This window comes from Tachysurus vachellii, chromosome 4, assembly GCF_030014155.1.
Source record: "Tachysurus vachellii isolate PV-2020 chromosome 4, HZAU_Pvac_v1, whole genome shotgun sequence".
Classification (NCBI taxonomy): Eukaryota; Metazoa; Chordata; class Actinopteri; order Siluriformes; family Bagridae; genus Tachysurus; species Tachysurus vachellii.
The window spans coordinates 30,531,099-30,557,553 of NC_083463.1; the positions used below are offsets into that span (position 1 = coordinate 30,531,099).

At 41.3% G+C, this 26,455-nt stretch overlaps 2 protein-coding genes across 2 annotated transcripts; one reads left to right on the forward strand and one right to left on the reverse strand.

The window, feature by feature from the left end:
* Nucleotides 1-17,837, forward strand: atp7b (ATPase copper transporting beta). The gene is made up of 21 exons (XM_060868873.1): nucleotides 1-242; nucleotides 1,140-2,253; nucleotides 4,439-4,663; nucleotides 4,766-4,929; nucleotides 5,462-5,623; nucleotides 7,167-7,249; nucleotides 7,484-7,667; nucleotides 8,165-8,398; nucleotides 9,540-9,631; nucleotides 10,615-10,742; nucleotides 11,618-11,772; nucleotides 12,044-12,178; nucleotides 12,328-12,522; nucleotides 12,780-12,962; nucleotides 13,257-13,470; nucleotides 13,584-13,721; nucleotides 14,100-14,242; nucleotides 14,439-14,642; nucleotides 14,768-14,885; nucleotides 15,181-15,283; nucleotides 15,518-17,837. The coding sequence occupies exons 1-21, from the start codon at nucleotides 75-77 to the stop codon at nucleotides 15,765-15,767; spliced, it is 4,392 nt and encodes a 1,463-aa protein (XP_060724856.1). The 5' UTR covers nucleotides 1-74; the 3' UTR covers nucleotides 15,768-17,837.
* On the reverse strand, nucleotides 17,795-26,411 carry b3galt1a (UDP-Gal:betaGlcNAc beta 1,3-galactosyltransferase, polypeptide 1a). The gene is made up of 2 exons (XM_060868874.1): nucleotides 26,337-26,411; nucleotides 17,795-21,500 (listed from the first exon to the last, which is right to left on the reverse strand). The coding sequence occupies exon 2, from the start codon at nucleotides 21,004-21,006 to the stop codon at nucleotides 20,017-20,019; it is 990 nt and encodes a 329-aa protein (XP_060724857.1). The 5' UTR covers nucleotides 21,007-21,500; nucleotides 26,337-26,411; the 3' UTR covers nucleotides 17,795-20,016.
* Between the last annotated feature and the right edge of the window lie 44 nt (nucleotides 26,412-26,455).

Below are 26,455 nucleotides of genomic sequence, written 5' to 3' on the forward strand. Positions count from 1 at the left end.
CGGGACTGTCGGTGTGTGTGTGTGTATGAGAGAGAGAGAGAGAGAGAGAGAGAGAGAGAGAGAGAGACGCCAATATGAATAAGTTTGGTTCGTTCAATAACTTCGGGAAGCGCGTGAAACCGGCGCTTACTCACGGTGAGCAGGTGTGCATGATCGAGTGCGCGCCCCCGTGTCCGTGCGGCACGTCCCCGCCGTGTGTCTGTCCATCGTCAAGAGGAAGAGACGGACTGGAGGAACTGAAGGTCGGTGGCTTAATGAGCATAACAAATCAACAGGCACAAAAGTGCACGCAATCAGTTATTATGAATTATTATCAGCTTCCATTTCAGCTGATTAAAGTTTTATGTTAAAGTTTAATGATAAGGTTATTTTTACTCACACTATATTACACTAAAAATATGCTGTTAAATCCATCACCAATATAGTCAAAGTCATAGTTTGTGGTGTGGAGGAGTGAGAGGCCAATATAATCTAATCTAATCTAATCTAATCTAATCTAATCTAATCTAATATAATATAATATAATATAATATAATATAATATAATATAATATAATATAGAGCTTTACACTATGGAAAGTGTTTAGTATTAAAAAAAATCATAATATGCATGTGTGCATTATAAAACATCTCTGTTACACTTTTACAACTCAAGCTGTCCAGCAAAAAAGTTCTGGAGTGATGCCATTTAGAGTGGATAGTTCTGTGGAAGGAAAATACTAAATCAGATGCTTTGTTGGCGGTGAAAAAAAAAACGGCTTAAAGTTACAGCTCAGGAGTAAAGAGTAATAAAATGAGTGTAACACAATAGGACATCTGAATGTATAGGCTATAAGCTCTCGATAACATGAGGTGATACGATACGTCAGTCAGACTTACCTTCCTGTTGTATAATCTGTTCTTGAATGTACTTTTTTGGGAGGTGGGGTGGGGGTAGGGTGTAGTATGTGCGATTAGTCTGCAGTGGGGTTTCCATTCAGATCCAGAGTTCACTTAGTTCAGTTCAGTTGGGTTCAGTGGTCTCACAGTGGTCTCACAGGTCTCGACACAAGAGGCCACTGCACCATCTAAAGCTTCTTTTAGATTGATTGTGGTTGCAAAATGTACATATGTGATTTAATCATGACTCCTTGTCTTTAGGAAAATGGAGGTCCATGTGAGACCGGAGTCTCCAACACTCATGCCTTCGATAATCTTGCCTATGTGGCAGGAAGTCTCAGTGAACTTCGACCAAATCTTGGCCAGATTTCTCAGCTAACTCTAACTCTAACTAGTGTCCCTTCCTGCCCAGACAGCGCTCATGCCCTCCATACACGTCTCTCCGCACTCAGTGGTGTAGCCGATGTGTTTATTCCCCACTCCGGTGGCCGAGCGTGGGTAGGCTACCATCCTTTTACAGTCACGGGCAAAGAGATCCTACAGGAGATTCAGGGGATGGGATATGGAGTGACAGAAGTGAATGATGCTTCTCAACCTGGAGAGTTAGCTCAGGAAGGGATCTTGGTAAGGATCAGAGTGGAAGGGATGACGTGCCATTCATGTGTACGCACCATCCAGGACCGGATTGGAGCACTGCAAGGGGTTAAGGGTTTGAACATATCCCTAAGAGACAAGGAAGCTGTTATATGGTATAACCCCAAACAAGTGAAGCCAGAAGATCTACAAGAACACATACAGGACATGGGCTTTGATGCCTTTCTTAGTGAGACGGACTCGAGATATATTTGTCTGAATACAGTACAGTCTGAATGGGTTGAGGTCAGGTTTGGTGTGGAAGGGATGCACTGTGGGTCATGTGTTAAAAACATTACAGAGAGCTTATCTGGAATGCTGGGTGTCCAGGGTGTGTCGTGTTCTCTGGAAAGCAGAAGTGTGGATTTTAAATACGATCCGTCTCTGGTTACCTTGGTCACAATCAAAGCAGTCATAGAGGAACTTCCTTTTAGGAATTTTAAAGTAACTCCAGAATTCCAGGAACAGATTTCTAATGGGTTTGTGCGCTCTCAAATGTCTGGGTTTCATTCATTGGACAGCACTTCATTCCAGAAAGTGATGATTACAATAAAAGGCATGACATGTAACTCTTGTGTGCAGTCCATAGAGGAAGTGATATCTCAGAGAACTGGTGTGCAAGCTGTTACAGTTTATTTAAAGGAAGAGAGGGGAATAATTACATTTGACCAAAGAGTGATCCGTCCTGTTGAACTCATGGATGCCATTGAGGACATGGGCTTTGAGGCATCCCTTGAACAAGGTAAAGTTAATTAAGTAATTAATCCATTCATTCATTTTCAGTTTCTGAAAAAAGTGTCATATTTATAGATATACGATTTTTATTGCTCAAGCTAGTTAAGACGCTATTCTCACTAACACAATTTTCAACCATTTTCACCTACAATAAAATTAAGCTACCATTATGTAGCACAGCAATTTCTGACAGGAATTGTATTATATACTGTACTTTCCAAATTTACTCAATCTTCACTGTTAAAACACGCCAACAATTTAACAATTTATATAACAGGATGTTTACAAATGTTACCAATGTTAAGAAGCAAATAAAATGACAATTTCTGTCAGGAAAAAAGGAATATTTTCAATGGACACAGTCTTCACAACAATTTAAACATAACTATCCTGAAAATATTTGTCAGGACTTTTGCGATTTTTTTTTCTGCTGCCAAAGCCAGCCAGCTGCGTAACATGAGCTATCCCATGAGCTAACCTAACAAGATTTCTGACAAGATTATACGTTGCATTAAAATATCTATGTATAGAACTTGAGAACTAACTAACCTAATGATTTCTAACAGCAATTTATCATATTTACAATCTTCATTGCTGAAGCTAACCAGGTAATTAGAATGAGCTAACCTGACTGAATTTTTTAAGTTATATTTTTAAGGATTTTTAAGTTATATATATATATATATATATATATATATATATATATATATATATATATATATATATATATATATACATATATATATATATATATATATATATGTATATATATATATATATATATACATATATATATATATATATATATATGTATATATATATATATATATATATATATATGAACTTTCTTAATTTTCTCTGCTAATCATTTCAGTTCACCTCACCTGACTTGAGGTGATTGATTTGTCTGTGTGGAGCTGTGCAAAAAGTCAAGGCAACATAAAGGACTCAAAGCAAACATTTCCCACAGTCAAACCTCATAATTGTTGGACTTTAAAAGTCCAGGGCTAGTCGCTCTAATCTCTCACACGTTTTCCTGAATTATTTCTAGCTCTTACACAGGAACTAATACTCACATGACTCAGGAATCAGAAAATATTAAACGGATAATGTCAGTCGAGCCGGATGTGTCATAAGGTGAAAAAAAAATAGACTTAAATCACTAAAAGCGGCCACTGTGTTGAGGTGGAGCACCTCATCTGATGCTCTTATGTGCGGTAAATTATCAGGATCTTGATATCTCGTGTTTCTCTGGTAACAGTCAGAAAGTAGGCATTAAAGAATAACAAGAAACTTTTCACTAGTGAACTTGAATGACTCAGAACCAGGCATGGCAACCTTTAAATGGTGTGCAAGAGCCAAGATTGAGAATGAACAGCTAAGCGGATTATAGAAGGCTTGTATTTCTCTCTCTCTCTCTCTCTCTCTCTCTCTCTCTCTCTCTCTCTCTCTCTCTCGCAGTTGATTAGTTCTCAATTAAATTAGGGCAGTTCTCAATTCTGATTGGTGGATTAATTTGATTCATTTTCTTAATTTAAAAAAAAAAACAGCAGCTCTGACTCTATTGTTCCGGTTAAACAGTGAATGCTTTCAATCTAATGTGCTTCCTTAAAGAGACTTGTACTGTATAGCGAACACTAATATACAGAAGGAGGTGTTTATTTAACATTTTAGGAAGAAGTCTCCAGTGTACAGTAAGAGCTTTGTCTGATTGTGCATTCAAAGTTAAAGCTGTAAGCTTTCTGAAAGGCTTTGTGGGTTGAAGTTTATTGGAAATAAGTAAATTTCTTCACAACTTCAAGAGAAATAGAGACACTGGTGCAGCTATAATGTAAGAGATAATGGTAACCAATGTGGTTGTGGTAGCTTAGTAGTTATTGTTAGAGTACCATAGTCATAGTGAGAGATGCTGTAAATCTAAACGTGCCCTGTGGCTGTTGCACGATATATAATGTAACTATAAATGGATAAAAAATATGAACTTCATAATCAACTTCATGGGGTAACACTAACTTCTATCACTAACACTAACTCTAACACTTCATCACATCACCCCGTCATTGATAACTTTTCTGTAACAACACAGAAACACCCTCTGTGTTTAATTCCTTACATGGTTCATTGATCGTTGCTTTTTATAATATATTTCCGGATATCTTTCACTCGTCTCTGTTTCGGTCTCTCCATCAAAGATTCTACCCTTAATGACGTCTCACGCTCTAGACCGTCTTCGCAAAAAAGCACATCCTCACACCTCAAGAGCAAAACTCCACCAAGACCTATGCCCAAGACCCCCAGTTCAACAAGAAATGATGTTCCTGAAGAGGAAAGAACACAGAAATGTTTTGTCCGGGTCACAGGGATGACCTGCGCTTCATGTGTGGCTAACATTGAGAGAAAGCTGCACAAGCATACAGGTGTGTCAGTGCGCGATTGTGATAACCACAGGGTAATTTGTTAATAATGTGTGTTAATGTGTGTTAATGTGTTTGCTGCACACATTCTGTTTATGCATACAGGTATTAAATCTGTCCTCGTAGCCCTGATGTCAGGTAAAGCTGAAATCAGGTATGACCCGGACTCTGTGGATTCAGCACAGATAGTTAATCTCATCGCTGGACTGGGATTTGGAGCATCGCTAATGGACGAGGGTGCAGTCAGCAACGGCCTTCTGGACCTTTCTGTGAGCTTGGGCTGTCATGTTTTGTATAGAACATTTTGCATCTTACTCAGTATTCTAATCTATTTCATTTAAAAGTAGAAGTAGCTACAGTACATAATGTTTTAGGTGAAAAAAGTGTAAAGGGTTACCTTAATAAATGAGGTGTGGTAGTAATGTACAGTCCCTGTGTATACAGTAGATGATTGATTGTAGGAGCAGTTTAGCAATAGAATGGAAATGGAACTTATGAGACATTTGCAGTCAGTATAAAGGAATGGTTTTATCACTGCGCGTCTGATCTAAAACGAGTCAGGTCTCTGATTGCTGTCGGTGCTAGATGTGTTTTTCCCTCTGTGAATATTTTGCTCCTAGTAGGCTAGGAGAAAACAGAAATACTTGAAAACTCTTGCATACGGTCATTATATGGACATGTACAGTATAAAGAGAATATGTGGTCCAAAAAATAGCACAATTAGAGTTTTTTTTCAGGTTTGTGCTTCATGGATGTGCTGTCCGTGCCTCTGACTCTCATCTGTACTTGATGTGTCACCAGGTGACTGGCATGACATGTGCTTCCTGTGTCCACAACATCGAAACCAAACTCCAAAGCACAAACGGCATTCTGGAGGCCACTGTTGCCTTGGCAACCAGCAAGGCTCGCGTTAAGTTCGATCCCGATGTGGTCGGGGCACGTGACATCATCCGAGTGATCGAGGTAAACAGGAGTACTCCTTCACAAGCACATGCAAGCATGTTGTCAGAAATGTTTATCCTTGTACAAGATATTTCAAATTTTTTTATTTATAAACCCAATTTAATAAATTGTGCTGTGACTTGATTGCTTTGTATCTCCTGCCCTCGGCTTTGATCTTGCAGTAGTAATTACTGCCCTGATGAAAAATGGCCATGCTGATTCAAGAGGTTGAGTGTCTATTATATAAATGAATGGTCTGATGATGGGGTTTAGGGTCTTACAGTTGAAGCTGGGTGAGCGACGGACAAACATGTTTCTCTCTATGCAGTAAAGCAGTGACTGGAAAATAAAGTGAATGTTTATTTTATGTATTAATATATTTTTATTTTTTTAGTTAAGAAGCCTTTTATGAAATTGATTTAAAACTCAGGTAACATGGGTCGGGGGGCATGGTGGCTTAGTGGTTAGCACGTTCGCCTCACACCTCCAGGGTTGGGGGTTCGATTCCCGCCTCCACCTTGTGTGTGTGGAGTTTGCATGTTCTCCCCGTGCCTCGGGGGTTTCCTCCGGGTACTCCGGTTTCCTCCCCCGGTCCAAAGACATGCATGGTAGGTTGATTGGCATCTCTGGAAAATTGTCCGTAGTGTGTGATTGCATGAGTGTGTGTGTGTGTGTGTGTGTGTGTGTGTGTGTGTGTGTGTGTGTGTGTGTGTGTGTGTGCCCTGCGATGGGTTGGCACTCCGTCCAGGGTGTAAAGTGAGTGAGTGAGTGAGTGAGTGAGTAACATGGGTCGTCTTATATAAAGGAAATATTTATTGCACTGATTACACTATACACTGATATATTCTTTAACACTGATATAAATACATTCACATCTTTAAAATTGCTTTTTTAAAGTCTGTTTAAAATCAAAGTGGGGAAAAAACACAACTTTCAGTAAAAGGTTTGGTTCAGCCGTGAAACACGATAATGAAGAATCCTGAGCCTTTTTTTTATGGCTGGTGTTTTATTACAAACTGAACTGAGCGAGTTTATGGACATTTCACTAAGGCATGTTGCTATGATCAAAGCCTGAAGCTCTAAATGTGATGAAATCCTCAGGTAAGGTTTTACACTTGTCTGTGCAGACGGACTGCTTTTTCTTCCGTGTTTGTTAAACTGGCTCGTTACCCAACATGATATTTGCAGAAAGACGGCTTAAACAGGATTAAAGAAATAAATAAAGCAATGATATTTATTGTAATTAACAGTATAATACACTTAGTTCTGAAGTGATTAACTCAAACACACGTTTATCATATAAAAGACACACAGACAGAAAAGTAAAGTTCTTTTCATCACGTATCCCAGCTTGTTAGGAATTTGGGGTCAGAACACAGGGTCAGACATGACACAGGAATTTGGGAGCAGAGATGGTTAAGGGCCTTGCTCAAGGGCCCAAGAGCATAGGCTTACAGTAGTTGTGCAAGCACCTGAACCCTGACCTGCTGATCTGTAGCATGAAGCCTTATCCACAGCCATATATCAGATTTCCATATATCTCTGTTTTATTTCTGCGTCTTAGGGTCTTGGGTTTGGCGTCTCCTTGATAAAAAACAATGCCTTAAGAAAAAACGATGGCTTGGATCACCAGAAAGAGATACGACTGCAAGTATCTATTTTAATGCCCTGCCCCAGAGGCACTTGGGACGGAATTATTATATTATATTATATTATATTATATTATATTATATTATATTATATTATATTATATTATATTATATTATATTATATTATATTATACTGACAATATGTTGTTCATGTACCTGTAGTATTAGTGAACTAAAATACTGTAGATCTTTACTACCGAGCATTCAAGTGTGTGTAACTCTGTGCCCGCAGCTGGCGCCAGTCTTTCCTGTTCAATCTGCTCTTCGGGATCCCTGCCATGGGTCTGATGATCTACATGATGGTGATGGACAAACAGCATGAAGAACATGGAGGATCCGTGCCAGAAATGCAGAACTTGCTGCCCGGACTTTCGCTCCTCAACCTGATCTTTTTCCTGCTCTGTACCCCAGTTCAGGTGCCGCTTTACTTCTGTCCTGAGGTTTTATTACCGTTTAATCCTGACTACAGGGTGATAAGGAGGAAACAAGCTGTTTAGCAAGCGCTCCACCAGAGACATAAATCTTTGTATTTGAGAACGGAGAAGCAGATTAGATTAGTGTTTATTAAAAGTAGGTGGACTTTAAGGGTAAACCAACTGAACCCCATGAAAAGAATGTAGTTATCAATGTTAAAAGTTATATGTGATCAAACTCTGTTTTTTTTCTTTTACAAAATATTCCAATTTTATAAATAATGTCTTTTTAATGAAGGAAAATGTGATTTAGATTTTCACATTTTTTTTATTTGGTCTTTCTGACCAATCAGACATGAGAATTCAACAGTTGTGAATTCTGTGGTATAAAATAAAATAAATACCATATAAACTACTAAAGGATTTAAGCTGAATGTGTTCATGTAACCAAACCAATCCGCTTTTCTTCGTTTTGTCTTTCTGTCTCTCGCATCTGTCAGATCTTCGGAGGTCGATACTTCTATATCCAAGCCTATCGTTCTCTGAGACACGGTGTGGCCAACATGGACGTGCTCATCGTTCTGGCCACCACTATTGCTTATGTTTACTCCTGCGTGGTACTGGGTGTAGCCATGAGCGAAGCAACCATGCAAAGTCCGGTCACTTTTTTTGACACGCCTCCCATGCTGTTTGTGTTCATTGCCCTTGGACGCTGGCTTGAGCACATCGCCAAGGTAAAATGAAATGTCATAAAATCCCTGGAAGGCTCGTCGGTATAAAGATTACATAAATGAACTGCTCTGCTGTACAGAATAAACAAAACAACAGTAGGTCAGAAATAGTTGTAGAAATGGTATTGATTTATTTTTTAAACTAGAAAAATCAAAAGCTTGGATTGATTGTAGTTCTGAGAAGATTGCTTTATTTCACACCAAAACACAGCTCACATGCCAACCTCAGGATGCCAGGTCCTCTATTTTCTTGCAAAACACAGAGGTTGAACTGCTGAGGTTCATTTTGTGTTTGATGGATTGGAAGTTGTGTGTTTGGCAGAGATTAGATTAATTCATTGAACTTTAAGGAAGTCAACTGAAGTCTTTTCACAGGAAACTTTACTACAACAATCATGACACAATCGCAAGCAATTACAGCTTCTAATCTGCTTGCGTAATAATTATTTAGAAAAGACAACGTATGAGAACGAGTGCGTTAATGTAAACACTGCAAATGACGCAATACAAATGAAATCGTTAGAAATAAGATCGTTAATTACAGTTAATGTATAATGTATAAACTGCTTTATCTCATATCAGTGGATCTTTCTAATAATATATCATAGCTAGTTTTATTTAGTGATGCATATTTATAGGTAAAATTTGTAAATGATTTTTTTAATGTATAGAATTTTGTTTGAGTAGATTTTTGAGATAGTGTTTTGGTTCTTTTAATTATCGATTGTTCGTTGATATCAAATGATTTTACTTTGTAACACTAACATACTGACGCTCAGTCAATGCTGTAAAAAAACGACAACACTATCATGTTATCAGGTTGAGTCATCCTGGATTTCTGTTGGTTTGAGGCTTCAAGCCGCTCTGTTTGTTTCTGAGGTTAAAGTCATGCCCTGTTATCTCTGCCTAGTCCTGCTACTCGCTCTCTTCCTACATGTGCTCCTGATATGACGGCATCATAAAACAGGAGCTGTGATTTTTATAAATAAATCCACTTGTCAAGGCTGAGTCTTGCTTTCCTAGGTTAATCAATAACCGTAACAACTGCTCTGGCAGTGTTTTGGTGATAACCAGCTCAAACTGTTGTTGATTCTTATATAAGTGTCATTTTTGTTGATTGTCATACAAATTTTTTTCTCTGTAGAGTAAGACGTCGATGGCTCTGGCTAAGCTCATGTCTCTGCAGGCAACAGATGCGACGATAGTGACACTGGGCCATGACAACTCCATCATCAGGTATGAATCCTTCATATGGACTTCATATGGACCTCTTTCTTAATGATTCCTTTCTTCTGGAAGTCAGAAAAAAAATATTGATAATTATAAATAAAAACCGGGGGGCACGATGGCTTAATGGTTAGCACGTTCGCCTCACACCTCCAGGGTTGGGGGTTCGATTCCCGCTTCCGCCTTGTGTGTGTGGAGTTTGCATGTTCTCCCCGTGCCTCGGGGGTTTACTCCGGGTACTTCGGTTTCCTCCCCCGGTCCAAAGACATGCATGGTAGGTTGATTGGCATTTCTGGAAAATTGTCCGTGAGTGAATGAGAGTGTGTGTGTGCCCTGCGATGGGTTGGCACTCTGTCCAGGGTGTATCCTGCCTTGATGCCCGATGACGCCTGAGATAGGCACAGGCTCCCCGTGACCCGAGGTAGTTCGGATAAGCGGTAGAAGATGAGTGAGAGAGTGAGTGATAAATTAAATCCTACAATACGACATACAGTATATACTGTATTATGTGTGAATTATTTTGCATTAGCAGGAGTTTGTATCCCTCTATTCATATTGTATTAATCAAGTTGTATTATGAGGTCACAAGTAAGCGTTCCTGTTACCGGTTGCCATAGAGTCACATCGTCTCCAAAGTTTAATGGACACGACCACATCATCTCCAAGCTCGATGGACAAGTCCACCTATTCTCCAACGATGCTATTGATCCAAACGTTCGCATTAAAACTGCAAACCAAGTGAAGCCTGCTTAACAACACACTAATTTGACCTAGTGTGCAATTTAGAATAAATACAAACAGTACAACCGATGCATACTCATTAACATATCGGGTCTGCTTCATGAATATTAATGACGTTTTCTTGCTTGGAAAACTTGACTGTTAAAGGCAGAAAAAAGGTTCAGCATTCAGGAATTCTTTGTGTGTTCTAAGTGCTGTAAAATCCTTAAACATAAACATACACACATCATGTGCGCTAATGCCCCCTCCAGCGAGGAGCAGATCTCAGTGGAGCTGGTGCAGAGAGGAGACGTGGTTAAAGTGGCACCTGGTGGAAAGTTCCCCGTCGATGGGAAAGTGATCGAGGGAAACTCCATGGCTGACGAGTCTCTGATCACAGGTACTGCTGAAGTTCAAGCTGGTGACACGTCTATAAGCACTGCTTTCAAAAGATATTACAATAATTAAGGCTTTAATGGAATAGATTTAATGCACCATAAACTACAGACCAATTATATTACATTCCCTGAGGATTTTCTTTTTAAATCATATTATTATCCGTTATTTTGTCTCATAAAATATGCTCAGATTTTATAATCGCTGATTTTATATTAAACACTTTTATCTTCTATAAAATCTCAAATTATATTCGCTTTCAAATGTTCGCTTATCATCGTCTCAGGTTAGCTCTAACGCTTTGGTTCATGTGAGTTAGCTAGCTAACATAAGCTACTTGCTTACTAAATTTTGCTAGCCTGCTAACTAGCATTACTCGCTAGCCAGCTTATATTATAAAATCTATATCTTGCTAGCTAAGGTGAACCGAGACAGTGTAGAACTAATAGATTAGAGATGCATTTATTGTTAAAAATGTGACTTGACTGAATATTTTGTTTCAGTTAATCTTCACTAACAAACGTAATGTTAGCAAGTTCTCATGTTAGCTTACTACAAGCTAGCTAAATGAAGGTGAGATAAACAACGCCTGCTTGCTAACACTACCTGCACCGTGTGCTCGACAGCTAGCAATACAACCTAGCTATTTTTTTTTTTTAGCTAATGTATATATCTGTGAGATAACACAATAATGTTAATGAACTTTGATATAATTCCCGAGTGAAACTGGATCCTCATCATCACCTTTGGTTAAATTCAGACGTCTGTCCAGTGTGAGGCTGAGTGTATCTGTGGCTGCGAGGTGTCACACCGAGAACCAATTAGACTGGTGTCTGAACACGAACAGCAGTGTTTATTTGTGGTGTTGTGTTGCATCAGGAGAGCCCATGCCAGTCAGGAAGAAACCTGGCAGCTGTGTGATCGCTGGCTCGATTAACGCTCACGGAGCTCTGCTAGTCGAGGCCACACATGTAGGAGCAGATACAACCCTCAGCCAGATCGTTCGTTTGGTGGAGGAGGCACAGACTTCCAAGGTAACACACACACACAGACACACACACACAGACACACACACACAGACACACACATTTACATAAAAATTACGTGCTACAAACAACTCCAGAATTACTGGCACCCTTCAGGACAATAGGTTCAAATAATTGTACAAGATAAACGTTAAACACAATGGTCCTTATTCATAAACAACACACACACACACACAGACAAACCCCAACGCACACACCTTTAATTACCTGGAAGCTAATTTGTTTAGGATTACGAATGTGTCCTGATTATGTTGCTCAGGCACCAATCCAGCAATTTGCAGACAAGCTGAGCGGATACTTTGTCCCTTTCATCGTCCTTGTCTCCGTGGCAACGCTGGCAGCGTGGCTCATTATTGGGGTTATTGACTTTGACATCGTGGCGAAGTATTTTCCCGTGAGTAATGACAGCATACAACATGGTCTCAGTGATTGCCTTTCCTTTCTACAGTTGCCTAATTATAAGTTCATCTGTCTACCCATATGTCCCTCTGTGTGTCTCTAAATCTCTAATGAACGTATTTAAGAGTAGTGTTTTCTCTAAAGGACTACGATAAGAAGATTTCCCGGATGGAGATGGTGGTGCGTTTTGCCTTCCAGGCCTCCATCACTGTTTTGTCTATCGCCTGCCCCTGTTCTCTTGGTCTTGCGACCCCCACGGCAGTGATGGTGGGCACCGGGGTCGGAGCGCAGAACGGCATACTCATCAAGGGAGGAGAGCCGTTAGAGATGGCCCACAAGGCACGGGTCTTCTTCATCATTTCCACTTTTATAAATATGTCTAAATGTTGCTATAAATATTTAACCAAAATTTATTTGTACAGGTTTATATATTATATGTCCATAAAACATCAGAAATCTTCAATAGTGAAGATTTATTGACGTATTACTCGATTCGTTCCTCTCAGACGTTTAATATGAGGTCTTAATCTTTAGTCACTGAGATATTGTTTATAATGTGGCACAAAGGGTAAACTCCAGTATGTTGCCTGCTGCAGATCAGAGTGGTGATGTTTGACAAAACGGGCACCATCACCAACGGGGTGCCTCGTGTCACTCGGGTGCTAGTTCTGTGGGATCAGGCGCGTTTGCCTCTCCGGAAAGTTCTAGCCATAGTGGGCACTGCAGAAGCCAGCAGCGAACACCCACTGGGCATGGCGGTGGCCAAACACTGCAAAGAGGTACACACACACACACACACACGTCCCGGTCTTCAGGACAGAGGACTTGCGGTTTCTCAGTTTTTGTCTTATTAACCTTGAGAGAAATAAAAATGACAGTAAGATGGTAAAGGAACAAAGTGTGTTGATTATTTACCTCCAGCATCATGCCCCGTTTCAGCTGATTTTATTCCCTGCATAAAATCCTCATGCGGTTCGAGACATTAAACAGAAGTGGAATTGACTCAAAGTTGTGGAGTTGAATCAGTGGTGCATGATCGTGTGTATGCGTGTGTTTGTGTTTAATTTCTGCAGGAGCTCAGCATGGAGATACTGGGCTTCTGCCATGACTTCCAGGCTGTACCAGGGTGCGGGATCGGTTGTAGAGTTTCCAACATCGAGGCGCTCCTGGAAACCAGCACAGAGACAGACAGCACACTAACAAACACACACGATTCGACTTGTCTCACCCTCCAGGGAGCCACGACGGATGAGAGTAGCTTAGTCACAGATGGAGACGTGGTTTCGGGTTAGTATTGTTTGCTCATACTGCCCTCTGCTGTGTGGACTGATTGTTACAGTCACTCTGTGTGTGTGTGTGTGTGTGTTTGGCCTGTTAATGTGTGTGTACTGTATGTACAGGATCTTCCTCGTATTCCGTCCTGATTGGAAACAGGCAGTGGATGCAGAGGAATGGATTACAGGTCACAGCAGACGTGGACGAAGCCATGAGCAGCCATGAGACGAAAGGACAAACAGCCATTTTAGTGGCTATAGATGGTACAGTACAAGCTCAAGAGATGCCTGATGTAGCTTAATAACACATACATGAATTTGCTCGAATCACAGATTGTCAGTAATATTGTTAATCGCTGTTAAAGCTAGAGATAGTGTGGAGAAATGATTATAAAAACTAGAACACTCTTTAAACGGTTCACCTTTACTCTTTAATTATCTAATTTGCTTTAAACTTTTTTAGATCTGTTAGTATTATTACCAAAGTGTAGTCACTAAAAAGAAATCTTCAGAAATCTTTAACATTTTTTAATAAATGTAAATATGATGTTGCACACGTGTTGTGAAATACTGTTACCGTACTGTAAAATACTCACTGTCCATCATCATGTGGAACAACGTGTGTGTTTGTGTGTGTCTTAGGTGTGCTGTGTGCCATGCTGGCCATAGCGGACACGGTGAAAGAGGAGTCGGCTCTGGCGGTACACACACTGAGCCGCATGGGGATTGATGTTCTGATGATCACTGGAGACAACCATCGCACTGCTACAGCCATCGCCACACAGGTGCCAGTCACGTCACTGACACACACATTTCACTGTGGGTTTTCATTTGATTCGAGGACAAGATGTATGGATCACTGAACTTACTCACTCGTAAACTTAAAGTCCATAAGATCTGAAAGTAAAGAAGTAAAGGGACACAGACTACATCTTGTGTGTGTGTGTGTGTGTGTGTGCATGCACTGCCACTCTGTGACAGGTTGGCATCAGGAAAGTGTTTGCTGAGGTCTTGCCCTCTCACAAAGTGGCTAAAGTTCAGGAGCTGCAGGAAAAAGGGCTGAAGGTGGCCATGGTGGGTGACGGGGTAAACGACTCGCCCGCTCTCGCTCGTGCTGATCTGGGCATCGCCATTGGCACCGGCACTGACGTGGCCATCGAGGCCGCAGACATAGTCCTCATCCGGGTGAGTCTGAATAACAGCTCTAAAATGTCTCTGCATTCTTTCTTATTTATTTATTTATTTATTTATTTGTTTGTTTGTTTGTTTGTTTGTTTGTTTGTTTACATCCCCCCCCATTCATTTAACAGAATGACCTGCTGGATGTTGTGGCCAGCATCGAGCTGTCCAAAAAGACAGTGAGAAGAATCCGAATCAACTTTGTGTTTGCTCTCATTTACAACCTGCTCGGGATCCCGATCGCAGCCGGTGAGGAACACACACACAAAAACACACACGCACACACACACACACACATGCACACACAAAAACACACGCACACACAAAAACACACACGCACACACAAACACACGCACACACATTCTCATACACAAACACACACACACTCACTCGCACACAAACACACAAGCACACATGCACACACACAAACACACACATACACACAGATTGCAATGGTTTTTGTACATATTCTAAGCACTCAAAGGCTTAGGAAATATCTTCATACTGTAGATACGTGTGTGTGTGTGTGCGTGTGTCTGTTCAGGTGTGTTTATGCCTGTGGGTTTGGTGCTCCAGCCGTGGATGGGTTCAGCTGCCATGGCTGCCTCCTCCGTGTCTGTGGTGCTCTCCTCTCTAATGCTGCGCTGGTGAGAATGAAAGCTTCAGCTTTAATGATTCTTTTAATGAAACTCTCAGCCTTGACCATCAGGCTAATTCACACTAAAAGTGTCGGAGTCATCGCAGTATCATGCAGCGTGTGTCATTTCTCAACGTATTGCCATTAGATATTTAAAATAAACACAAAACAATGTGATGTAAATTCCTTCTTTTCTAGCCAAGCACATGATGTCACTGAGTGTCTTTTCTCTGCCTGCTCTCAGCTATAAGAAGACGTCAGTGGATCAGTACGAATCGAGAGCTCACGGGCGCATGTGCAGTCTGAGGTCGTCTCAGGTCAGCACTCATGTGGGGCTGGAGGAGGGGCGGTGCAGCCCTCGAACCCTTCACCGCAGCCGCTCCAGACTCTCTCGATCATCGTCTCAGACCTCCAGATCCGATCGAGCTCACGCCGAGACCGATCGCCACTCTCTCCTCGAGCACGATCAGTGCAGCCAGGAATTCATGGCGTAGAAGGTCACAAACTGCCATTATAGAGACTTAGATACAGATATTTATTGTAAAGCAGAAACAGATCTTGGATCAGCGCAACATACAGCGTGAATATGAACACTGGGTTTTTTATTCAGTAAAATATTCACATCAGAGAAAGGATGGGATTAAACCCCACATACCTGGGTTTCCTGCAGGCGGGAAACGTCTCCGGGTCTTTAAAGAGCTTCACTGTGAGAAACTAAACATATTGAGCTAACTAGAAGCTACCAAAAAAAAAAAACACACAAGCAGAATTTTGTGTTACTTTTGCCCTGGTCCATTACTCTCTCAGCTGCTAATTATTAAAGGTGTGTGTGTGTGTGTGTGTGTGTGTGTGTGTGTGTGTGTGTGTGTGTGTGTGTGTGTGTATGGGCAAGTATCAAATTTACATAACTCAGAGGAATTTGTTGTGCTCTCTAGATGGGAAGAAGACAGTTCTTTCTAAGTATGTTGCAAGCCTTCGCTGTACTGTACTGTACCATACTACACTATACTAACATATCGTCGCTGTCGGGCGGAAACCTCGTATGTCCAAATTTGGTCAATTTCATATTTTTTTTAAATATCGATGCTATTGGTCAGTCCCCATGTGGGTCTGTTATTTTTACAAGTTGAAAATCGCTTGAGCGCAAATCTCATAACTCCATTGGACACTTCAACTGTCCACCTCTTCCTCACTCCGCGGGAGAGCTTCACGGCATATTTCTCCTCAAGAAGAGTCGCAACGAATCAACACGTCTTCTGAGGTAAATGTCTTCAAAACACTGGGCTCAAAGAAAAAAAATCTTGACCCCCGCTAGTTCTGGTGCTCGTCTGAGGACAGGAATTTAGCGCAAGACAATCCACTGCAACGCGGACTAAACCCTGTGCACTGCAGATAAGGTACGGTGTTTTTTTAATTTCCTGAAAAATAACGGTTTTGGAGATACGAGGATTCCGCCTGACAGCGACGATATACTATCCAATGCTACACAGACTTCACTGTATTTCACACTATTACTGTACTCTAGTAAAGTATATTGTACACAGGCACTGGATCTGTGGGCAAACAGAAACTAGGAAAGAGAGAAAAGAATTAATATCACACACCAGAGAAAACAGGACAGACGCAAAAGGAATCATCAAGGCTTTTATTAAAAAAAAAAAGAACTATATGTTTAGTTAAACCTTTAGAGATGCCAGGACAATGAATCGTTTCCTGTGTGTTTTTAGTGTTTAAAGTGCAAGAAGCTTTTTTTTTTTTTTTTTTTTTTTTTTAAATAGTATTTATTATACAGCTTGTGTATCACACAATAAGGACGTTCTGACTGACCAACCCTCCCATCCCACTTCCCTGCGACTCGGCTCTCAGCCCCAAACACACAGACAGAGATTTCAGACCAATAAAGATGTTTATCCTGCTCAGCTCTGGAGGAAGCAGCTAAAGGTGCCACCTAGTCCTCTGAAAATGTCATTAATCGTGCTCAGGGAGGTGAAACACGCTGACGTGAAAATAAGCAAACACCAAATTGAGTAAAAATCGTAGCATCAAAGTCACGATGCTATCTAATACAGTATATAAAAAAACCAAAACAATAAAGTCTCAGTCAATAAAGCATTAATTACACATTCAGGGGCAAAAGAAATTTGATGATGCAAGAAATACACTGTAAAAAGGCCAAGGAATTTAGTTTAAAGCAGCAAGACATTTAATGTGTTTAGTTTTATGAACGTTTCTTTATTATAAGTGGAAAAAAAAGAAAATAATACATAGCGAATGTCCTTCTTAAAATCTGATTATTATTATTATTATTATTGTTATTATTATTATTACTAGTAGTAGTAGTAGTAGTAGTATTAACTTTCTTACATTTATAATGCAACTTATGTTTTCTAATAGCGATGGTGAGAATGTGTGTAAAAAAAAAAAAGGTAGACATTCAGGGATATATTAAGAGATTTGAGAAAAAGCAATAAAATTTGCAATAAAGTGCAATAAAATGGTATCGGTCATTTCCTTGTATGTGGTTGTCCTGAAATCTTCTAATAAAATCAGATTTTTTTTTTCCTGCCTATTTGTTTTCTTCCAGAAAAAAACGATAGACAACGTTTTGCTCTCTAGTGTACATACAGTTATTAACACATCGTAATAGAATGAACAGACACTTGTTCGGGTTGTTGGTTGTTCGCTTCAGCATTTATTACACCATTATTACCTTTTCACAAATCTCTGATTGTGGCTCTTACAGTATATTTAAAGTTCAGTCCATTCCGACTCAAACTGTAAGCTGTTCCTTATGTGCATCTAGAAAACTAATGAAAGTTGTCTAAAAGTATTATAGAAGCTTAGAGGCATGTTTACTGAATTAGCAGCAGAACCTGTGCACCCGGATGCTCTGTAGGATATAACAGGATTTATTACTTATATACGATTTATAGATTTTATTGTACGTGCCTTCGATATTTGTGCGTATCGGTTGTGATTCCGATGTCCGTATGATCTGTGTGTTAAGATTAAAACGATGTCTGTTTCAGCAATAACGTGTTGAGTTGTGTCAGATTCACTACTATTATAGAAGTTCTACTACTTTGCAAAGCTGCTCGCAAACGAAATACACGTCTTTAACGTCACGGCCTGGATTAATACTTTACGGTCTCGTACTTTTTACACGAGGATGGGAAGAGCCAGGAGAAAGTGAGCGCCTGAGGCTTAGCACATTAGGAAGATTAAGACCTGGATGCACTACAAGTAGTGTTTAATGTTTGAAAACAAAGTCGTTGTTTTGTCTCATTGTTCAGACACCAGGATGAAGAACAAACTATTTCATAGGGGTGGATGGATCCGTGTGCGTATATATCGTATGTCTCTCTACATGGACTGAAGTTTTCATTTGACTTGAAGTTTAATGATAAGACTTTTTTCCCACTTCTTATTAACAAAAGCCAATAAATTTGCACAGATTTCTACAGGTTTAGGAGACTACAGGACCTTCACATTTTTTATTAAAATTTGTCCTTGAGCGTCCGAGTTTTGGAAAAAAAAAAATCGCAGATCTTTGATATGTTTGACACCTGATGTATTTATTTACTTTTTGATATTCTGACTTTTTCTCTAGAGCGAAAAGAACATGACCTACGTTACAAAGTCAGATGAGGATAATAACCGTATTTTCTAGTCTGTACATTATTCTTAATGCACTTAATTAGCTAATTAGATTTCCATTAAAATATTCAATTATGCTAGCTACGATTTTAAGGCTAGTCAGTTCCGGTTCCAGGCGTCTGACCGTGGAAAATAAGGAGCATGCTGTAACTTGATTTAATTCATTTATTACTTGTCCACCCATGCTATTGTTTGGATTCTGCTTACTCTTGTTGTGCATTGTGGTCTTTCAGGTATGCTGAAAGATCTTTAACCTTAATGTCTTTAGGAGAGAAAAAAGATTCCATCTCAGTGCCGATCTGTATTCAGAAAAATGTGGTTAACGCTGTTAATCTGTCAGAGCTGTTTTTACTCTCTTACACACAATCTGCTCTTTTCTCCTTCTTGCTGGTGTATATTTATTTGCACAGTCGCAGATTAGCAAAGTTGTAATTTGTAAGAAAAATTTAAAAGCCTGCGCTTCGATCTCCGGCCTGGTTCACCAATACTTGTCTTTTTAGTACTTTCAGCTAGAGATAAACACCAGGACCATGTAAACATACAGATGTGGCTTAAAGATTTGCCATCCAGTCTATGGCAGAGATTTTTGAATCATGAATTATGAATAAAAGAACAGGAATTAAAAATGACATTCAATCTTGGCTCAGGTTTAAGCCATAATACCCATCAGCACTACTAGCGAACTTCTCAGGCTATAACGTTGGTCTGAATGGTGATTAGAATTGATTTTTTTTTATTTTTTACCTTGCCTTGGTTATAGGAATTGGCAAGATCTAGCCGAGCCTAAATACCTCGATATCTGAATACTTTTTCTACATTTATTCATTTGGCAAAAATGTTTATTAAAAGCGACTTACAATTAATGAAGGATACATTCCAAGCAGTGATAAGAGCCCAAGATTCCAATCGAAGTTCTCTGGGATTCAAACTCCTAATCTGATTACTAACTTAGTGGTGTGACCCTGGACACACGGCTTGAGCTCCACCTTGGTACATGAATCAGACCTGCAGTTGGTTCCCGTAGAACTGAAACACTAATAACAGACTTCTGTGTCCTCCCAGACTATAGATGGCGCTGTAAGGATGTTAGCACTTGAGATGTTTTTTATTAGACATGTCATTCCAAATCCTGTGCATTTCCTCAGGTGAGATCTGGTGCACTGTGACGACTCTGCGGTAGCGGCAGAGGCTGTAGCTCATCTTCCAATGGTTGAAGCCACTGTTCTGGATCGGGTGGACCCCAAGTTTGCGCAGACACAAGCCTACGTACACGTCCTCCAAGTGAATGAGGCGAGTATGGAGGGAAGTCTTATAGATCAACTCTGCCATGTCACCAGAGAACACGTACCCTGTCCCGGAACAGAAAGGGGGGTACTTGTTCTCGGGGTACAAGTCTCTGGACATGTACCACTTACTGTGAGTGTCTCGGATAGGCCCTCCGTTTATGACGTGGCCTGTGAAGAAACGCTGCCTGGGCTGTACGCTGGGTCTTAGCAGGTTCAACACAAGGTTGTCCATGTTGACGAAAATGTCGCTGTCAGTCTTCATGACGTACTTGGCTTCAGGGCAGAACGAGGCCACCCAACGCATTCCCATCAGCGTCTTCAGCGTCAGGTTTCGGTAAGAATCCTCAAAATCCTCGACGATGATGTCATGGAAGATCTGGCTCTCCTGCTCCACCATCTGGTTGAGAACCGGCTCAGGGTTGTGTCCAAGCAGAAAGAGTGTGACGACGCGAACATCGCTGTATGTGCTCTCGTCTCCCCATGTCTCGCGGATGGCCTGCCTGGCATCAAACTCTTTGTGGTTGGTGCTGATGAGGATGAGCAGGAATGGCGGGCTGCCTTCGCATTTCTTCGGCTCATTGATCAGGAAGTGGAAGGCGTGCGGATTGAGCGTGCGAGTCCGGATGTTGCTGAACGTTGTATTTTTTGGAAATCTTGGAGGCTGCTTTCGAACCGGTATAGACATGTGGCCCACGTAGGAGGTGGACGGGCGAGTGCCACTGAGGTACCACAGAGCACTGGCCCAGCACAGCACCGTGAGCAGGTACAGACATGACACTTTGGAGATCATATCGCCACGGACCTGCTCACCACAGCTGCCAATCGTGGATTTTATTTAGATAGTGTCATGGCTCCAGTGTCTGGTCTTCTCCCTCTGACCAGTGAGTCAATTCATAAAATTTAGGCACTATATTAAAAAATACTCTGCTTAAGGCCATGATGACCTTATCAGTTATTTGTCTTTTAAGGCTGTGCTGTATTTCAGCAACATCCTCCTTACATCTCGTGGTTCTAAAACCTCACTTTAAATATTCATCCCATCTGCTACGCTCTCTGTGCCTCTATCATCTCCGCAGCACGTCGGTCCCCCGGGGATCAGACAGGTGAGGCGAGGCCAAAGACCTGGATCTCTAAAGGAACCCGAGTGCTGCAGAACTTACTGGAGGGTCAAGCTGCTTTGCGATGCAGGACACACCGATGCCGTGACGCAGCATGAGTTCAGTAATCCAATCCATGAAGTCTGGCTTCAGTTCTCTCTGTCCTTGTTCTTGGCAGCCTCAGAGCCTGCAGGAGGCAGAGAAATAAAGGAACATGCATCATGTTGAGGGAGAACAGAAAACAGAGGAAGAAGAAAGCGCAGTTCTGTATGCAGCGTGTGCTTTAATGAGGAAACAACGAGATCCTGGAGCTCAAACAGACACTTTCTCACTGCTCGTTTTCTCTTGCAGACTTTGACAGAGAGGCAACGTGATCATATTATTATTGTTTCCTGATGTCATTGTAAGCATCGAGGTTGAAGATGAAACTCGCAGAACCTCAATGGGACTACATTCATGACTAAACAGTTTCACTGAGTCCTGAGTAACATTTAAGGTGAATAACTGAATAATACACCAAGAGATGCTGCAGGTGCCTATGACAGATGATGCAGCTGAGTCCAAGGTCACACGATGTATACGCGTTGCTTTTTTTTCCATTTCAGTGTATCTGTTTCTCTGCCAATGTGTGACGTCTGGCCAGATAATAAGATACGAGACTCATATCTCTTTCTGTCTCTTTCTACTATGTTGCATTGGTGACACTGAGACTTTCATGCAAACACATCAGCACATCACCACCCTGGAGCTTGACCTCAGAATTTTGTTCTCATTAGCTTCATTAGAGCAATTAATAGAGAATAAACCTCATCAAGTACAAACATCATAATTGGCTGAACTTATTCCAATTTCTGTACAAAATTAAAAACAACTTCACTGAAAGATGCCTTTAGTACAGATTTCTTTGATTGTTTTTTTTTTTTTTTTTTTTTTTTTTTGTAGATTAACACATTTACTGTGTTATAAATAACCCATTATAGAGCATTCTAGAGGTAAAAAATTTGGCACACGTATTCTACACTAGGGGGCACGGTGGCTTAGTGGTTAGCACATTAGCCTCACACCTCCAGGGTTGGGGGTTCGATTCCCGCCTCCACCTTGTGTGTGTGGAGTTTGCATGTTCTCCCCGTGCCTCGGGGGTTTCCTCCGGGTACTCCGGTTTCCTCCCCCGGTCCAAAGACATGCATGGTAGGTTGATTGGCATCTCTGGAAAATTGTCCGTAGTGTGTGAGAGAATGAGAGTGTGTGTGTGTGCCCTGCGATGGGTTGGCACTCCGTCCAGGGTGTATCCTGCCTTGATGCCCGATGACGCCTGAGATAGGCACAGGCTCCCCGTGACCCGAGGTAGTTCGGATAAGCGGTAGAAGATGAATGAGAGAGTATTCTACACTTTGCGCTTGATCTGTAACTAAATTATTCAGCAATACAGTTTTAAAATAAATACTGAAAGATAAATGTAGAGTAACAGATGAATCCGGTGATCTTCGTACAGGAGCCACAACACGAGCACTCGGTTAATTCGATGCTAATCGGACGGAAAGGTATTTAATTATAAACGCAGAACGTCTGAGCAAAAATTTTAATCAATTGAATAATGTGGTTTTGTCCCAACAGATGATTTGTCTGTATGAGTAAACCTTCTTCGGTCTCCTGTATCGATTAGTCGGTGCGTTTAATATGAAACGGCTTTCGCGGAAGTCATTTGCACTGATATTAGCAATGCAAAGTGCTGTGGGAGGATTGAACAGCCTCTGAAGGCCGGTTTCATTTAATTCAACTTAATCCGTCTAGCGCTTTAAGCATACTCACTGTTGTAATTTTTCCACATGTGTAGCGTATGTAAGTTACCACTTATTTGGATTGAGGGTTGGAAACACTTCACTTTTATCCATTTTACTTGAAAATGAAGTCTTATTTCTTTGTGTCTGCACATGTAAATTCTTCCCTGTGAGAAAGCAGTCCTGTCTCTGAAAGAGCTAAAGACTCATATATACACATATTTATAAAGATTATGATTTTATTAGGAGTGTATTAGCATCGATTCAGATACTGATACTGATACCTGATACGGTCAGATGTGATCTGGGACGAACGCTAGCAAGAGTCTAAGGAGAAAATGAGGACGAGTGGAACGTGTCATCGGAAATTAAGAAAATGTCCCCATGGCATAGATTTAGGAAACAAGTACAATGGATTGGTTGGTTGCTTGGAGTTTGTTTGCTGTGGCTAATTGTTATTATTATTTTTTTCTCCATCAATATATCAAGACATTCAACAGTTTAGATCATTGACTATACACATTGACTGGATTTACATCGTGTACCAGACGCCTTTATCCAGAGCGACTTACTGTACATTATCTCATTTTTATACAGCTGAGCAATTGAGGGTTAAGGGCCTTGCTCAGGGGCCCAAACAGCGGCAGCTTGGTGGACCTGGGATCAAACTCACAACCTTCCAATTGGTAGCCCAACACCTCAACCACAAGGCTACAACAGGCCCATTTGGTGTATATTAGGAGTGCGTTCGGTGTTGAAGACTAATACTGAAAAGAAAACACCAAAGAGGCATTTTAAAAAGGTTTTATCAATCCCTGTTTGGTATTATTTGTACTTTGCATTCTACTGGCTTTAGTCAGGAGCTCAGAGTGAAAGCGCCTGACTGATACGAGGATTTAAATGTCGGTTGTGTAATTTTTTAATGACAATAAGTGCTGCTGCTTGACTTGCTAATTGCGTGACTTATTTCCTTATCTTTGCATTTCTAACTTAATCAACAAACTCTCTGCAATTCCCTGCTATATTCCACTCAGAGCTCGTGAGTAAAGCCGAGCTGTAACGAGAGAAACGCCCGAGGCTGAGGGTGAATGATGAAGACTGTGCGAGTGCTGATGGACGATGGGTTAATGGCGTCCTCTCTTATAATGTCACAGGGCTTTAGACCAAAAAGAGATTACATCACAGTTCTGGCACTACAACTCCATCCTTCTTCTCTCTCTCTCTCTCTCTCTCTCACACCCACTTCCTCCCTCTTTCCCCATACTACTTGTCTCTCTTCTCTGTCTGTCTGTCTGTCTGTCTGGTTGTCTGTCTCTTTTCACCTTCCCTCTCCTTCCCTCCCTATTTCTCTCTCTCAGTTTCTCTCCCCCTCTCTGTCAGTCTGTCTATCTCTCTTTCTCTTCATCTCTCCTCTCTGTCTGTCTATCTCTCTCTATCTCCCTCTTCTGTCTCTCTCCTCCCCTTTCTCTTTGTCTCTCTCTCCTCTCTTTCTGTCTCCCTCGTCTCTCTGCCCCCATCTCTCTCCCTCCTTCCTCCTTCTCTCTCCTATGTCTATCTGTCTCTCCTTTCTCCCCCCTTTCCTCTCTGTCTCTCCTTCCTCCCCCCTCCTCTCTGTCTCTCTCTCTCTCTCTCTCTCTCTCTCTCTCTCTCTCTCTCTCTCTCTCTCTCTCTCTCTCTCCTTCCTCCCCCGCTCTCCTCTCTCTCTCCTTCCTCCCCTCTCTCCTCTCTCTCTCTCTCTCTCTCTCTCTCTCTCTCTCTCTCTCTCTCCTCCCCCCCTCTCTCCTTCCTCCCCCTCCCTCCTCTCTCTCTCTCTCTCTCTCTCTCTCTCTCTCCTTCCTCCCCCCCTCTCTCTCTCCTTCCTCCCCCTCCCTCCTCTCTCTCTCTCTCTCTCTCTCTCCTTCCTCCCCCCTCTCTCTGTCTCTCTCTCTCCTTCCTCCCCTCTCTCCCCTCTCTCTCTCTCTCTCTCTCTCTCTCTCCTTCCTCCCCTCTCTCTCTGTCTCTCTCTCTCTCCTTCCTCCCCCTCTCTCTGTCTCTCTCTCTCTCTCTCTCTCTCTCTCTCTCTCTCTCTCTCTCTCTCTCTCTCCTTCCTCCCCTCTCTCTCTGTCTCTCTCTCTCTCCTTCCTCCCCCTCTCTCTCTCTCTCTCTCTCTCTCTCTCTCTCTCTCTCTCTCCCATTACGACTTCCTCCATCCGTGTCACCTCAGTGGTGATAAAAACCGAGCAGCCTGCAGGGATTTTTACAGTGAACATCTGGATCATTACATTTACATAAACAGTTACATACATTCATTTGGCAGATTTGTTTTGGTATCCAAAGTGTCTTACAAATGAGACTGAAAAACTGCATCCATACAACAGTTAAAGGAACAGTTTAACAACAGCACAACACGAAACATCACCGTCTTCTTCTTAATGTAGAAGAATCCAGTCAGACATTCATTGGCTAAAGTCTGCATCTTAGCTACGATGCTAAAATAGAGACACAAACGGTGGGCAGGAAGTTGTTTCATATTAAAATGAAGTGATATTTCAGTAACACAAGCAAGCTAGCTGAAGATATGCAACAACTGACAAAAGTAGATAGAGCGCTACTTGTTTTTATTTCCATTTGGATTTGAAATTATTCTCACGTTTGTGGGTCGTAAATGGCAGGACAAACATAAGACAGCGTAAAGATGCAGGAATGCATCTACGACACATTTGTTTGGGGTTTATTTGCCATGTGCCATGAGTCTTATCACCACGTGTATATGCAGGACGCTTATAGACTCCATTTCAGAGTTAACATACAAACAGGATTCAGAGAACAAAATTTCCAGCCCAACTAGAAAATCACATGACGCTTGCTCTGAGTTCAGTGTCGGAAAAGTAAACGCATTTTTCTTCTTTCCCTGCAAAACAAAGAACATTATCCACTCCATAATCCCCCGTCCTTTCTCTCAATTTTTCTAATCCATCATTGCAGACACTTTGATGCTCTTACACTTTCCCTTCGTTCGCAGAAACCGATGATTTACATTTCATTCACGCTATTTGTTTAAAACGGCGTCTTGGGATCTGATGTTCAGTCCACCGACAGTCTTGCTTTTTATATCAACATTGATCAGGTCTGGTTTAATTAAACAAACCCTTGAGTGACCCTCACAAACGTGGGTGGAGGAGATGGAGGATTCACGAGCATGTGGAGGTTTATTAACAAACTCGGTAAACGGTGACGCGATCACAGGCTCAAATACAGAACATTACCTGAATATCCAACCAAAGGGCAAATCCAAAGAACATTCTAGACACAGGGTACGAACGGCTGAGAAGACATCTTACACAGACATCTCAGTGATGACCTCATACACAGGAAATTACCAGGA

Coding starts and splice junctions, on each gene's coding strand:
- atp7b (XM_060868873.1), top strand. CDS start 75: ATGAATAAGTTTGGTTCGTTCAATAACTTCGGGAAGCGCGTGAAACCG. Junction 243..1,139: donor ACGGACTGGAGGAACTGAAG/GTCGGTGGCTTA, acceptor CCTTGTCTTTAG/GAAAATGGAGGTCCATGTGA. Junction 4,930..5,461: donor ACGGCCTTCTGGACCTTTCT/GTGAGCTTGGGC, acceptor ATGTGTCACCAG/GTGACTGGCATGACATGTGC.
- b3galt1a (XM_060868874.1), bottom strand. CDS start 21,006: ATGATCTCCAAAGTGTCATGTCTGTACCTGCTCACGGTGCTGTGCTGG.